At 31.2% G+C, this 16,277-nt stretch overlaps 1 protein-coding gene across 1 annotated transcript in view; it reads left to right on the forward strand.

Annotated features, from left to right (window-relative positions):
• The window catches only part of LOC148307423 (atrial natriuretic peptide-converting enzyme-like), a 231,209-nt gene that overhangs the window by 173,535 nt on the left and 41,397 nt on the right, over window positions 1–16,277 (forward strand). The window contains exons 3-5 of the mRNA XM_088263429.1: window positions 6,721–6,835; window positions 9,303–9,522; window positions 11,869–12,678. Of these exons, the coding sequence (XP_088119555.1) occupies window positions 6,721–6,835; window positions 9,303–9,522; window positions 11,869–12,678 (1,145 nt within the window). The remainder of the gene's footprint in view (window positions 1–6,720; window positions 6,836–9,302; window positions 9,523–11,868; window positions 12,679–16,277) is intronic.

The raw sequence follows: 16,277 nt of genomic DNA on the forward strand, positions 1-16,277 counted from the left end.
CCCGTGTAGTGAACAAACGCCCTTAGGGTGAGTTATCCATTGTCCAATATAATAAAAATAACATAAATATTGTTACAATAAATCTAAGGGATTTTTCACTAAAACATTTTTTTATATTACCTTAGACTGGTACTTGAAACACAGGGCTGATCACCTTTCCTTCGCGTATTTAACGATCGAGATAACATAAGCATTGGGTCCGGTTAAGGGTTAGAAGAAGATATTAGAAATAGAAAATGCCCTTCATAGATACATATTTTTACAGAAGGCATTTTTAGTTTTTATTTCTCAAGGCAGCCTCTTAACTGTTTTATTGAATACAAAAAGAGCTTAACAAATTACGTGATACCGATTTCAGCTTTATAATTAAGACGAAATTTTATTTCATTGATAGATTCAGTGACACAATCTATTACTACACGTATTTCAAAGCATTCCACGTCAAAATACAATACCGTTCATAACGATGTTGAATGTAACACAAACGTTACGGTGTTTAATAATGATGTTGCATGTATCGAACGTGTCACTATGGATTCTAAGTGGTATTTGCAATGTATAACTTACAACATTTTAAGTACGCCCAAAAACTAGTTCACAAATCGGAATTATCTCCAATTAAAGGTTATTTTTTTACATTATTCTTTTAATATCTCAACATATATGAAGAAGAATATGGAAGAAAATAAAAAATAAGAAATAATGTAAAGAAAATAAAAAAAATAAAAATGAAAATAAAATTTAATAATAATAAACAGAAAAATAATAATAATAAATAAATAATATATCACGGTCGTAAGTCTTCCATATTCTTCTTCATCTATGTTGAGATGTCAAAAAAAAAATTTAAAAAATAACTCCTAATTGGAGATAACCCTGATTTGTATGCCAGATTTGTATTTGTATGTCAACAAGAATTTGGACACATTAAATTTTTTGGTAATTAATAAACTGGTCAAATTATAAAGCTAAAATAAATTGATAATCATTTTTTTCAATCGTTTCTCAAGTATGCAAATATAATCTAGAATTTAGACCTCACGTACAAAGAAAAGAGTCTCTGCTTTAGAAATATGAATAAAGATGGCTGTGATACTGTGTTACGAGTTTGATCAATATATCTAGAAGTTAAAAAAAAAGTATTGTGGTTGTCAATCATGTGTACAATTTTTTTATGTTAAATGTGTGTAAAGTGATCACTTATCCAAGGCTATGACGCTCGTACACTCTTCTTCTTCATACTGTTGTTGAAATGTCAAAAAAATAAAACTTAAGGAAATAATCACATTTTTGTGTAAATACTGAGGACTCAACGAATGCTCAATATCGATATACAACATTTTGAGGGTGCCCAATACTTATTTACAAATCTGGATTATCTCCAATTATAGGAGTTAATCCAGATTTGTGAACAAATATTTGGACACACTCAAAATGTTGTAAATAAATGAACTGGTCAAATTATAAGCATAAATCATAAATTAAAATTATTACACCTTGTTCCATATAAAGGCCAAATTATGAATTATCTTGAAAATTTAGAAATCCAAAAAAACCTAAATTCTAATAATAATTTATTAAATAATATATTGTTTCAAAATTCTTCACCTTTGCTTTCCATTTTTCCTTTGTTTTCAAACTCCGCCCCTTGACTAACCCCTTCCCCTTACTTTCCCCTCTCCTTATTTATAGAAAAATTTTATTTTTTATTTTTTAGTTACTATACAGACCTGAATGATGGAAGTTAAACTTCTAAACCATGTAGTCTATAATAAAACTCAAGTGGTAAAAAACAAGTGTTTTCTTTAATCATTATAAATAATAAAAATGAAAATTATGTTTTCTGGCGTTTCTTGTAATTTCATATAATCTAGGATTCGGACCTCACATACTGATACAAGAGTTTCTGCTTTAAAAAAAGTTTCTTTTCATCTCACCAATACATGTCTCTAGTGAAGTTCTAGTGATTCAAGAAAAATGTTTCTGAATTTGTTCATATATATAGAAATTCCGAAATTTTAAGTAGTGTGGTTGTCAATAATGGGTAGAATTAGTGAATGTTACACGTGTGTAAAGCGATCACTTAAACTAGCCTATGGCGGTCGTCAGCCCCGTAAATGCCCAGACTTCCATATTCTTCTTCATCTTTGATGAGATGTCAAAAATAATACCTATCTTTATGTTTTCATAGATACTCTTGATTTATCGCAATTTATTGATCCCTTTCGATCGAAAGCAGCAATTCAAAAAACAAGCGAGGCATTTTAATAAACTTCGTTAATACGTTCACGGAGTACATATTACAATTTACGAACTTGACACATACATGCGCATCGTAGGACTTAATGAACCAAACATTTACCTACTGATTCCTCGTACTTCGTCACGTATTTAATAAGTGACGTGACAAACAAGAAATCCGACGCCGACAGATTGATCTCTTTACAACTGAACAAGCGATATTCCTTCAGAGGTTTTTTATTTTATTTTATTTTATTTTAATGATATTCATATGAAGTAACACATAATAAACTCGTACTTTTGAACATATTATATAGATAATTCATCCGTAGATTGAATAATCCAGTGTCTAAAAAAATAAATAATGACAAATTGATAATAATAAAATGGTGAAATAGAAGTATCTGAAAAAAAATAAACTCAATATTACATTTGAATACGTGCTCGTTTTTGTATACACCTGTGAAAGGTAAAAGCGTATTTTATCAAACAGTTTTTTACCCCCAATGACAGCGCCATCTATTGATAGAAAAAATAATAAACGCTAAACGAATCCTTTCTCGTGGCAGAAAACATTCTTATTGACAGCTGCTGTCACTTAGCATTTTCAATATTTCAACTACATTGTTGTTTAATACATTTTTAATATTTTCATTACCACCTAGCGTTGTGAAATGAAACATATTCAAAATATGTGCTTTTTATGTTCTTTCTTTTCCATTTTACTAGACTGAGCCACATAAACACGTGGCTGGGCACGGATTTTTGAAATAAACAAAATAAGCCTAGACATTGAACGATAATTATCATATTATTTTTTGACATCTTATCTAAGATGAAGAAGCATATGGAAGTCTGGGCATTTACGGGGCTAATGACTGTCATAGGCTGGTTTAAGTGATTACTTTACAAACGTGTAACATTCACTAATTCTACCCATTATTGACAGCCACACTACTCAAATTCTTGGAAGTTCTATATATATGAACCAATTCAGAAACATCGTTCTTGAATCACTAGAACTTCACTAGAGACATATATTAGTGAGATGAAAATATGCTTTTTACTGAGCAGAAACTCTTATATCAGTATCTTTGATGAGATGTCAAAAATGAGATGAAAATTTACTCGTATAATTGGAGATAATCCAGATTTGTGAACAAGTATTTGGACACACTCTAAATGTTGTAAATAATTATCAATTTAGTTTAATATAGTTAACAAAACCAAAAATCTCTGGTCTATCAATGCGTTTAACAACCATTTTATTTTAATTTAGAGTAATGGACTCGATGTCTTTTTACTTTTTTCATATATTTTTTGTTTGTTACATTTTCGTATTAAAAAGTATTGAAAAGCTTTTACAGCCTAACATACTATAGTATTTCTTGTCAAAATACTGACTTTTTGGTCGTTAAATTTTTTTATACACCCAAAAACCGAAAAGCTGGAATGTAATTTTAAATTCTGAAGTAATCTTGTTTAATGGTAAAATATATTTTTTAATAAAATAGCATTTTCAATCAAATAAAAACATCAAAGCATCGCCAATTGTAGAAATCAATTAATTTATCATGAACCACCACATTTTTACAATAAACTGAATTCGATTAAAATTTTAGCAGTAGAATTCCCTTACCAAAACCATTATTTTTATTTCATTTATTGTTCAAAGAAGAATTTGGTTTAGACATTTTTAAACATTTTTTCATTTGAAGCTATTCAGCAATTTAATAAAATTCATTTGAATCAATAAATATAGTATATTTTTAACACTAAGCTATCATACTAATTGTGTTGGAGTGCATAGAGATTTTTATATTTTTATTTTTATTTCTAATATTATGAAAAACTTTTTTTGTGTATTAAGTCTAAATAAAGTCTAAAAATTTGGTTACAAATATTTTTACACACCTATAAAAGTTTTGTTACACCTATAAAATATGTAAAAAAAAATAAATATAGCAAGCTATGAATTGTGAGAAATTTATGATTTTTATAATAATTTTAAATAATGTTAATTTTATATAATTTTTTTTTTTATGAGATGTCAAAAAATAATATGAAAATAACTCCTGTAATTGGAGATAATCCAGATTTTGTGAACAAGTATTTGGACACACTCAAAATGTTGTATGTTAATTTTAATTTAATAACAACGCCATCTTCGTAAAATACTACTAAAGGTCGCAAAAGAAATCATTTTAATCATGAATGTTACACGTGTGTAAAGTGATCACTTAAACCCCGTAAATGCCCAGACTTCTATATTCTTTTTCATCTGTGATGAGATGTCAAAAAATGAGAAAATCATAATTAAAATAAGTGTTTATAATAATAATAACTTAGTATAATTTAAATAGTGCAATTTTTGTAAATTTGGCTTCAGGTCACTAAAAGTTTAGGTTTTAAGTTTAGTTTTTAATTAATGTTTTACTTAGTAAATACCACTATTTAGAAATAGTGGTATTTACTAAGTAAAACATTAATTTAAAAATGGATAGATTTTACCACAAAGTGACTGCCGAATCAATTAATGAAATTTATTTTTAGTATTAGGGTGTTTGTTTCTCAAAATATTTTGATAGAATAAGAATGGCCTGAATTAAAATATTATTATTTAATATTCAAAATATATGAACTTTGGCCTTTTATTAAACGTTATTATTTATTACAATTTTTTTGAAACCTTACTATGATATTTAAATTTTTTTAAATTAAATTGTGATAAAATTCTTCTTCATCTATCCTGGGTTCAATCCCTTGATCCTAGGGTTATATTTTTATTTCATTCATTGATTCGGCAGCCACTGCATGGTAAAATCTATCTATTTTTAATTTAATTTTTACTTGGTATATACCACAATTAAATAGTGGTATTTACCGAGTAAAACTTTAATTATTTATTTTTATAATGCCAGGATCGAAAAAGAACATTGGGATAGTATTCCCTACTCAAGACTCGTTTTCTGTCTAAATATCTCCAGAATATTACTCATTAAGTCTCTTGGATATGAGAAACCGTCAGAGTCTATTCAGGTTTAGTTTGAAATCCTAACATGACATTCTGGAATCCGGAGATGAAACCGTTATCAAATTTGATGGGGATTCCAGCTTCATTTATTTTTTTGTTTATTGTGCTGAGATGGGAAATACAAGAATTGGTGTTTATAACTACTGCACATTTTCTTTCCATTACCAAATAATCGCTATGCCCCCATAATAGATATTTTATTTTTAGATAAATTAGTCCAAAATGAAGGTTTGCGTTTTTATTTTGATACCCGATTTAAAGTTTACTAAAAATAAAAAAAATATTTAATAATATAAAGTTAAAATTAGATATGTGTTAATGATTTTTCTTGAGCCTACATTACGTTAATGTCAAAATAATATATTTTTCCTTTAAATGGGGAAATACTGACTCACAAAGAGTAGGATTTTAAACCCTTCATACGTCTGCATATGTCTTATATCTATAACTTAACACCTATATTTTTTTCACGTACATTACTTTACACCTGCATATGTCTCACGTAGTTAACTTTACACCTACAAATGTCTCATGAATATATCTTTACACCTACATATGGCTCATGCACTTATCTTTACACCTTCATATGTCTCACGTATATCACTTTACACCGACCAATCGTGGGGTAATTACTATAACTCGGTAAGTCTTAAATAACCTTTGTTGGGAATCGATATATAACATTGACAACTGTTTAATAAATTTTTTTTTTTGTAAAATAAAGAATTTTATAATGAATTCGGTGGGTTTTGATGACGCAAAGATACGCCGGAATAAAAAATTATATTTTTTGTGGCTCGAAAGCATGGATATCGAAATAACCTAATTGTGTGGTTATCACCCCACAAAATGTCACACGTACATTACTTTACATCTGTGAATATGAGTATGACACATTTATTTTATTAGATGTCAGTATATTTGAGTACACCAGTGTTTTATTTTTAACGTAATAAAAAATATATTTATTTGTACCATACAATGATGGATACCATTTTCAAATTAGCTACCATCACCCTAATATCTTGGGGTATGATATTTCTATATTGATATGATAATTGCATAAACAATTTTTAATCCAATATGGAACATTTTTAAACAATATAAATTCATTAAAATTGTAAATAATAACAAACCCTTTGTTAACAGTATGATAATGACTATAGCCTCCCCCAATTGTCTATATTCTCACTGATAAAAAATGATAAATAAATAAAAATAAGAAACAGCTTCTTCCCTCTCGTCATTATTCAACGTGTCCCACACAATTATAAAATTTAGACTAAGTTTCATATACGGTGTTTGAAAATGATGCTGAATGCATCGAAACACGTGTCACAATAGATTTTAAGAAAAAGTGGCATTTTCCAAGTAAAACTCATTTTAAAAATGATATTTACTTATTGAATGATATTTATATATGTATAATATTTTTATTGTTCCAGATTGGCTGACAGTAGCCTGGGCGCAGGGTGGAAGCGTAGTTAGCCAGCAGTTACATCCCGATGGACTAAACACAGCAGGACCCGCGGATCACGGGTTTGATTCCAACAGGGCCAGGTAAAAATAAATATTTATTTTATTCAACAATCATTTAAGGGAAAAGTGGGTAACATGAAGATCATAGAATCTACTGTAGCTTTAATTATCAAAGTCATAACAGATAATAACAGGAAAATCATTTGTAAATGGCAATTGAAATAGTAGAGGTTAGATATTTTCGATCTTCTTCTAGCCCTTAGCTGCACCCAAATGGTCCATAGGGCACCGCATCGAATCAATGAGGTGTCAACTTGAACCCGATTATATGAAGGCAAGGGGATCAGTTCTGAACTTCAGGTTCATGGATATAGAAGTGGAATATGTTTGATTTTATGCAGAAGATGTGAGTGAAAAAGCTAAGGGTGAAGGATATTACTGCTATATGAGAATGAAAATGTCGGTGGAATAATAGGTAACTATTATGAGAGAGGAAAATACGTTTATCTGCGGTTACAAAAAAAGTGTATTTATTCAATAGAGATAAATTTTTATGTGATTGGTGTTTTTTTTTCATATTTATTGAAATAAACCCAGTTTGAAATCAACAAAAATGATTTTTAGAAAAGTTTGTATTTTGAATAATCGATGTTTACCTATTTTGCTTATTTACACAAAATATGAAAAATGTTTTTGTTTTATAAAATTATACTAAAATGCTTTAATAACATACTAACCACTTGCAATTATAAACTAATGTATACATAATTTATTGTGTTAAAGGTTTATTGTGTTAAAAAATTAAAGGTTTTTAATACTTGATTTTCAGGTGTCCATATTTTATTTCGATAATATCTTTATATTTCAAAGAAAACTTTATAAATAGTACCTTAAAAGCATAGCATTATTACATGAGTCGTATAATTTTAAACCCTAATTATATTGCACTAATACTTTTGTTATGGTAATGCTAAATTTATAATAGAACTGGGGTTAAATTAGTACGTTCCACCTTTTACAGTTTACATAAAAGTGCTTATTTTATTATATCATTGAAAGTCAGCGAGTGCTCCTAAATTATATCAAAAGTTAATCCTAATCCAATAAGCGTGACCCGACCAAGCCAACAGGCTTCAATGTATCTAAAAAAGTCAGCTTACGGAGGGTTGTGCCAGACTTTATTTTGACAATGTGGGGTCTCTTGCTTTTTTCAAGTTAATCTTACATATTTATGTATTCATTTTGAATCAAACGCAGATTTTTTGAGTCTACCAAGTTTAAGAATACACTTAGTAAATTCAAAAAATCTGTGTTTGATTTAAAATTTATACATTAATTAAAATGGAGTTCTACAAATTAAACGCCAAATCAATAAATAAATAAATTCTTTCATAACCTAGCTACCTAGAGAATAAAATTTAAGTTAAAATTAAAAGCGTAATTTTTTTAGTCTTAAATATTACTAATGTTTACATCATTTCTTGTATTGAATTTTTTTTTTTACTTTATTCTCACATAACCTAGCTACCAATTGAAAAAAGTTGAAGTTACAATTCATAGCGTGAATTTTTTAAGTCTTACATATAATATAACTTTTTATATAATAGATTTGGCGTTTAATTTGTATAATTCCATTTCAATTAATATATTAAATGTTAAATCAAACACTGATTTTTTTAATATACTAAGCTGTATTTTATTATTTTTTTTAATTGATTTGGCAGTCACTTTGTGGTAAAATCCATCCATTTTTAATTACGGCAACATACGGTGTTTGAAAATGATGCGGATTGCATCGAAACACGTGTCATAGTAAATTTTAATAAATAGTGGTATTTACTAAGTAAAACTTTAATTAAAAATTATATTTTGGTGTGATGGTTGTTTCGCCTAGTTATGGCATTTTAAAACGAATTCGTTTGAACTTTTAAAAATACATTAAAAATAGTATTCATGATTCAGAGTAGTATTGAAAATATTGTCTGAAAACTTGAGTACACGTGGCGCCCATAGGCTATGGCAGTGCGCCGCGCAGGCTCGCCAACTTGACGACTAACGCACTTGCTTGTCTCGAGAATAAAAGATATGGGAAGGTATTTACACTGACGGTATATGTATACAAATATGAATATAATTTTTTTTTAATCTAACCGTTTTATGAAATACAATATGACGTCCAATTTGTATTTTAAAATGTCTAATTAAATTTGTTAAACGTCTATTTTGATTTAAAAGGCGTCCAATTTTATTTGCTAAACGTCTAAATCGATGTTTAAGGCGTCCGAATTGATTTGTTAAACGACCAAATTGATTTGTAAAACGTCCAAATTGATTTGTTAAAGGTCAATTTGATTTGTAAAATCGACTTATTCGATTAAGGCATCCAATTTGGTTTTTAAAACGTTCAATTTGAAGTGAAAACCCTGCATCAATTTAAATCAACATAAAAAATCAAATACCTGGAAATAAGGATTTTGGTCCAGAGCAACTTGGCAGTAATAGGGCTATATTGTGAAATATGGCATCTGAATGCGTCATGTGTGGGCAGATGCAGCCGCGCCGCCAGCCTGGCGGGGGGCGCGGGGGCGGAGCGCGGGCTGCTGGCGCTGCTGCGGCCCGCACCCCCGCTGCGCCGCCACTCGGCCGGGTACTGCAGCCCCCCGGGCCAGCAACCTGCGCCGGGATTCAAGTACTGCCCCTCGGACGCGCTGCCCTACTGCCCGCCGTCCCGCCCGCAACCGAGGACGCAGAAGCCCCCGCAGATCGCGGTACGCATGCGAACTTACCATACACTAACTAGGGTGTGCCATATTACCCGGTAATGCCATATTACCCGGTAGTGCCATATAACCCGGTAGGGCCATATTACCCGGAAGTGTCATATTACCCGGTAGTGCCATATTACCCGGTAGTGCAATTGTATTTAGTTTTTAAAATAAGGTAAGATAAAAGTAATTGAATAGGAATAGCTATTTATAATACGGAAAATTAATATACAACATTTTGAGTGTGTCCAAATACTTGTTTATCTCCAATTAGGAGTTATTTTTTACGTTATTTTTGACATCTCAACATAGATGAAGAAGAATATGGAAGGCTTACGTTCGTGAAAGCCTGGTTTGCCCTGTAAATACCAAGATATTGTTCTTCATCTATGTTGGGATGTAATAAAAATACATTATTATTGTTAATATAAAATTCCGATAAAGAGAACTGAATTTTAGGATATTTTACCATGTATTCAACTCTGGAGATAATAAAAAATAATAAATATGAAACATCTCCTACCCCCAATCCTTCAGCGTCCGAATGACACAACTCTAAAATTTAGACGTATTTTAAATTTCGCTTCACATACGGCGTTTGAAAATGATGCGAAACGCTTTGAAACAGTGTTTAAATGGATTTTAAGAAATAATGGTATTTAATAAGTAAAACATTAATTAAAATGGTACAAAAATCTTTAATAATAAAAAAATCAACAGTTCAAAAATCAGACAGGAAAACTCATTGATAAAAATCAAATGGCATTTCTCTTAAATAAACGTAAGTCGGACGTGAATAGTTTTTAAAAAGATTATTTCATTAAAAACACGCTTAGAAATAGTTCTCGGATCTTAACATCAATATTCTAGCAATTGACTATGTCGTACTACATACTATAACGTTACTTGGTGATATTTAATAACACATTCAAGTCTGTTCGCGAACTACAAGACTATTAGATGTTAGATATTAGGTATTAGATGTTGTATAAGTAGGTACTGTGTTCAACTTCATAACGCTGACGCGGTAACATGAGACGACTGTTGTTCTGTCAGCATCTCGTGTATCAGCTGACAAGTCGAGGCGCCAAGAATCTACAGTTGGAGATATTAAGATCTCTGTGGGCGAGACGTCGAGTAGAGTCTTGACTACGGAGGGTGGGTGAATGTAAGAGGTTGTTGGGAAAGTTCCATCATATTTGGTTCGGCTAATATATCCGGAATAAACTTAAGCGTCTATATATGTACAGTTACTATCAAAACTCTAAAAATCTAATGCCATCGCTTTTATGGTTGCCTGGTTGGAATTCATTCAAAACTCGATGTCCATGCACAGTCCGTTAAAATTATTTAATCACTAAAAATCACTTCCGTTAATTGTTTTTTTTTACATCATTTTCGACATCTCAACAAAGATGAAGAAGAATATGGAAGTCTGGGCATTTACTGAGCTTACGACCGTCATAGGCTGGTTCAAGTGATCCCTTTACATTCACCAATTCTACCCACGATTGGGTTTTTCTTCATCTATATTGAGATGTCAAAAATAATGTAAAAACTAATTCCTAATGGGAGATAATCCAGATTTGTGAACAAGTATTTGGAGACACTTAAAATGTTGTACAAAGATTTTTTATTATGTACGTTTTACGACAAGAAATGTTATTATGAAAGTTAATATATTTGTAAATAAATCGACATGTATAAAATTACCACAAAACTTCCCGATAGCCATTTTATGCAAGTATGTAGTTTATCGTATATGTTATATTATGCATGCGACTCATTAACCCTGCATGCTAATAACACACATTACTAAAACCGCAAATATGTACTATTTTTTTAAAAGTAATGAAGTAATACAATTTTATGAATAATATGCAAGATATTGCCTATTTGCAATTATAAGGAAATTGTGTCATAATATTTAAAGTAATATAGATATATAATACAAATATAACTTTGTTTTAAAATCACTTTAAATATTGTTTTTTAACTAAATTATAATGTCCACCGGTTTTGAAGCTAACGGCTTCTTTTGCAAGACTGATTAATACTTGAAAAAGAAGCGGTTCGCTATATGTTAAGTTATAACATAATATTTATTGTGATTTTAAAACAAAGGTACATTTTAATTATAAAATGGAAAATCACAATGTTAGTGCTTCAAATATTACTTATATAATGTAGACATTGTAAATAAAAAACAATTGTTTTTTTACCACTTGAGTTTATTTTATTAGTCAAAATAAAAAGTAAAAAAAAAAAAAAACAAATGTTTTTCTTTTACAATTTCACCACAAAGGCATATTCGTACACACTTTATTAACGAAGTGTTCGTGTGTCCAGGTGAACCAGCGGCCCCCTCCTCCCCCGCCCATACCGCAGAGGGTGCCCGCGGTGCCCAAGAGGTCCCCCGTGGCCCCCGCGGCCCCCGCAGTGCCGCCCCCGCCGGTCCTCGCGGCACCGCCGCCCCCACGCCGCTGCAGCCCGCAGCCGCCGCCCGCGCCGCGCCTGCCGCCGCCCACGCCGCCGCCGCCACCCGCCAGGAACCTGCCCCCACCAGACAAGAACAGCCATCTCTACACCATGTTCACACCGAGACAGCCCAACCGGAATAGAGAATCCGCTCCTCAAAAAAAGCCGCAACAAACTGAGCACTACAGAAACGACAGCTTTGAAAACTGCAACAACAATATAACAGGAGGTGTAATTAACGAACAAGACCTTAATCAAAATACCCAGAAAACCACGTATAAACAAAAGCAACAAAATCAAAAAAATATCAACCAAGTCATGCAAGACAATTTAAATTCTAATAAGAAAATGACTAACGTCCCTCCGCCTTTGACTTCCGTGCCGTCCAATCAGAATAACGGCAAGGCGTCTCTGAGACAGGACTCGAGCGTGTCCAGCGACAGCTTTAGCCAGACGTCTTCTCCCAGTTACACCACCAAGACCATGGAGGCCCCCCTGCTGCCGCACCACCACAGCAGCAAGAGCAGCCGCCTGTGCTCCAAGCTGAGCCCCGCGCCGCCCGCACCACCGCCCTCGGATGACGCGGGCGGGTCCCCGCTCACCAAGAGCGCCTCTACGCCCGCCAGCCTGCAGACCATCGTGAGATTTCAGAATGGATCCAATATGTCCCTGCACCACAAGGTGAGAAACGATTCCCATAATCGATTGTTGCAGAAGTCGAGTTAAAACAATCCCAACTTGATTTTTATTTTCAAACACTTTGGGATTTTATTCTACCTAAGAACTAAATTAAAAACAAACCATCACGCCACTTCTTCGTAGGGGTAGGCAGAGAGAATAAAATGCCACTCCGCTCTGTCTTTACAAATTTTCCATATTCGTGCATCTCCTTGTACATACCTGCCGATTATTTCGATTTTTTACCTGACCACTTTCAAGACATACCTGAAAGTGACAAGTTTTTCTCGGTCGTCCTCTGCTCCTTTTTCCAACTAGCATTAATGCTTCATAAATTGGTTTTACCGCTATTTCCTAACTCATTTGGTCCACATGTCCGAACCATTTCAACACACCTTTATTTTATCGATAATGTTTATCTCAGCATTGCATTCTTTCCTTATTTCACCGTTCGATCATCTATCATACACCGTTTTGCCGCACATTCATCTGAGGGATCGCATTTCGATTGCAATCAGTTTTGTTTCATGCTTCTTTTGTCAACTCCGTGCTTCATTTCCGTTCCTAAGAACGGTATTCAAAATAAATTAACATCATCGGAATAAATACAAATTTTATATTTTTTAAATTAAAATATTATAAAATGGTAATAAGTTTTTTGTATGAATTTTTATTTGGTTAATTAAAAATCATTTCACATCAAAAACAAGGCAATTTATTGAAAATCCGAAACTTAAATTATGAATCGTATTAATTAGCCAGCTCGAAAGACAAATAATTAAGCTTTACTTGTTTATTTTGCTAATTAGTATACAGAATCGCGAATTATTTCTTAAGATGTGCAAATAAGCTACCGCGCTTATAACCATTTATTCTTCTTACGTATATATTTTTATTTTATTAAATTAAATATCATAATCTGAAAATAATTATTTGGGTATTTTGATGATACGTTTTTCATTTCTTGATTTCTGTAGAAGACAATTATTGTTTGTTAACGGTGGTAAACTGTTTTTTACTCCATTATTTCCTTGATCTCTCTCGAGAAAATACAACATATTTCTAAGAATTCCTTTATTTTTCTCACGAAACGGCTAACAATTACGATCATTAAAGTATTATTTGTAATGAAAATATTTAGATTTTTTTTTAAACACGAAAAACAAAAACATTTTTAAGTGAATGAGAATGAGAGAAAATATAAAATGATAAATAGAATGTAGTATGTTTATTTATTCAAATTTACATGTACATGACAGCAAAGCAAATTACAGTTTGTATATATATATACATATATATATATATATATATATATATATATATATATATATATATATATATATATATATATATATATATATACACATATATATATATATATATATATATATATATATATATATATATATATATATATATATATATATATATATATATATATATATACATACATATATATATATATATATATATATATGTGTATATATTTATGTATAAATTTATATATATATATTTCTATAAAAAAAAACAAAATCACTAATACTTATATTGAGGAACATCAGAGGAATTGCCCAAGTTTAGTAGTGCTGAGATGAAACAGATCCACCTCTCTTGGTAGGCCATTCAGCAGATCAATCATCCTCCCCACAGGCATTATCGATGGTAAATTGGTTCTACACTCAGGAAGCATGAATGGTCTGTGTTGCCTGGCTCTATTACATGTATACTTTATGATAAAATAATTTATTTTCTCTTTTTAAGTAGGTATATTATTGGTTCGAAAAGTATTCACCTAAACAAGGATGAACATATAAAAAAAACAAGGAATAAAATTATGCATTAGCCTGAAATATTGTTATTATTATTGCATTACAGTTAGAAAGTGCCATATTCCAGATATTTTGTCCGCCTCCGTAGTGTAATGGTCAGCACGTTCAGCTAGCGTTCTGGAGGTCCTGAGTTCGATTCCCAGGGGGGGTCAAATAAATATAAGTGATTTTTTCACTGTAATATTTATTTATTATTACCTTGGACTGTTACCTGAAGTGGAGGGCTGATCACCTTTCCTTCATGTGTAAACGACAAGATAACACTGCGTTTATATGAAGCAGTGCCCTATGCACCATTTGGTGCGGATAAGGGTTTTTATTATTATTATTATATTCCAGATATCGATATGGTCCGCGAAATCTTTTCTGAGATTTTGCATTCGGTATATAGGAGTATTGAATCCAGAATAATTTAATCAATTTGATTTTTAAGGGAAATTCGATTGAAGGCACATCTCTAAAGAGCTGAGGAAAAGGAGATTGTATCTTTAAAAATCCAACTTGAAATACTGACTTCATTTTTAAGCCTTCATCGCACAGACTTATCCAAATTCCATTGTTTTTATACGGCTGAATGATTTTTGAAATTTCCCCGAGTTTTTTTATCAGATTCCAAAATAAGGGGTAGATTTATTCATTGCCTACTTACATTTGATCTGAAGGTTTATCATATTTGAATGGATACTTAACCTTATTACGTTTTCAGTTGAACGACTTTAATTTTCCAAAGGAGTGCGGATGATAGTACTCGTATATCGATGAAATTATGAATATTTCAACAAGTCAAAAATTGAATGAGACATTCTTCCGCGATTTTCATAATTTGTCATTTAATCTTTTGACGTAAGAAATAATTACATTTTATAACACTTTTGAAGGAATGAGAATGAATTCTGGCTACAGAGTAAATATATTATTTGAATAAATAAAATAACTAAATTTTTTGATCCACTCACTTTAATAATTATAAATCAACTAGTTTCAGTAACAACCTGTTGCCCTCTTCAGGTTTTGTTTTATTACTTTTTTATAACAGAGTAAATGATGAGAAATCAGTTAAAGCAAATAAAAACCTTTCAGCGAAAGCTAAACTGGCAATGAACAATGGACTCCTAATACCCTTATGTACGGAAGTGAAGCATGGAATTAGCAAAAATGATGAAAATCAACTGAATGCTGTAGAAATACGATCTCTCCGACGAATGTGCGGCAAAACGTTGTATGATGTTCTGACCAATGAATCTACAACATGCGCCTGTAGAACCACATCTCAAACGCCTCCAGCCGCCTCCGGTCTCTGCCTGCCTATTTTATTATAATTTTAACCTTTCTTTGGACGTAAAAAATTTTACTCAAAGGAGTATCGACGTTAATGAACGTCGGATTCCGACTGTCAGTTGGTATGATGTAACTTGAATAGCAATGACATATGTGGATATTTGTATGTAATTTTGGTAAAAAATAAAACCTAGAGATGGTAAGATTGATTTTTATTTTTTATTATTTTTACATAATTTTTATCATTATAATTTATAGATTTCGTGAAAAAAAAAAAAAAAAAAAAAAAAAAATATATATATATATATATATATATATATATATATATATATATATATATATATATATATATATATATATATATATATACAATATAAAAGAAACCCGCTCCCCAGAGAAAGTTGTACATCAATTATGGAGGTCCTCACCAAAACGTAACATTTCCATCATAATTGATTTTAAGTAATTAGGAATTCTAGCTTGTAAAATTGTTAC

The sequence above is a fragment of the Brachycentrus maculatus genome, unplaced genomic scaffold (assembly GCF_059751285.1).
Source record: "Brachycentrus maculatus isolate JH-2025_06_01 unplaced genomic scaffold, ASM5975128v1 h1tg000199l, whole genome shotgun sequence".
NCBI lineage: Eukaryota > Metazoa > Arthropoda > Insecta > Trichoptera > Brachycentridae > Brachycentrus > Brachycentrus maculatus.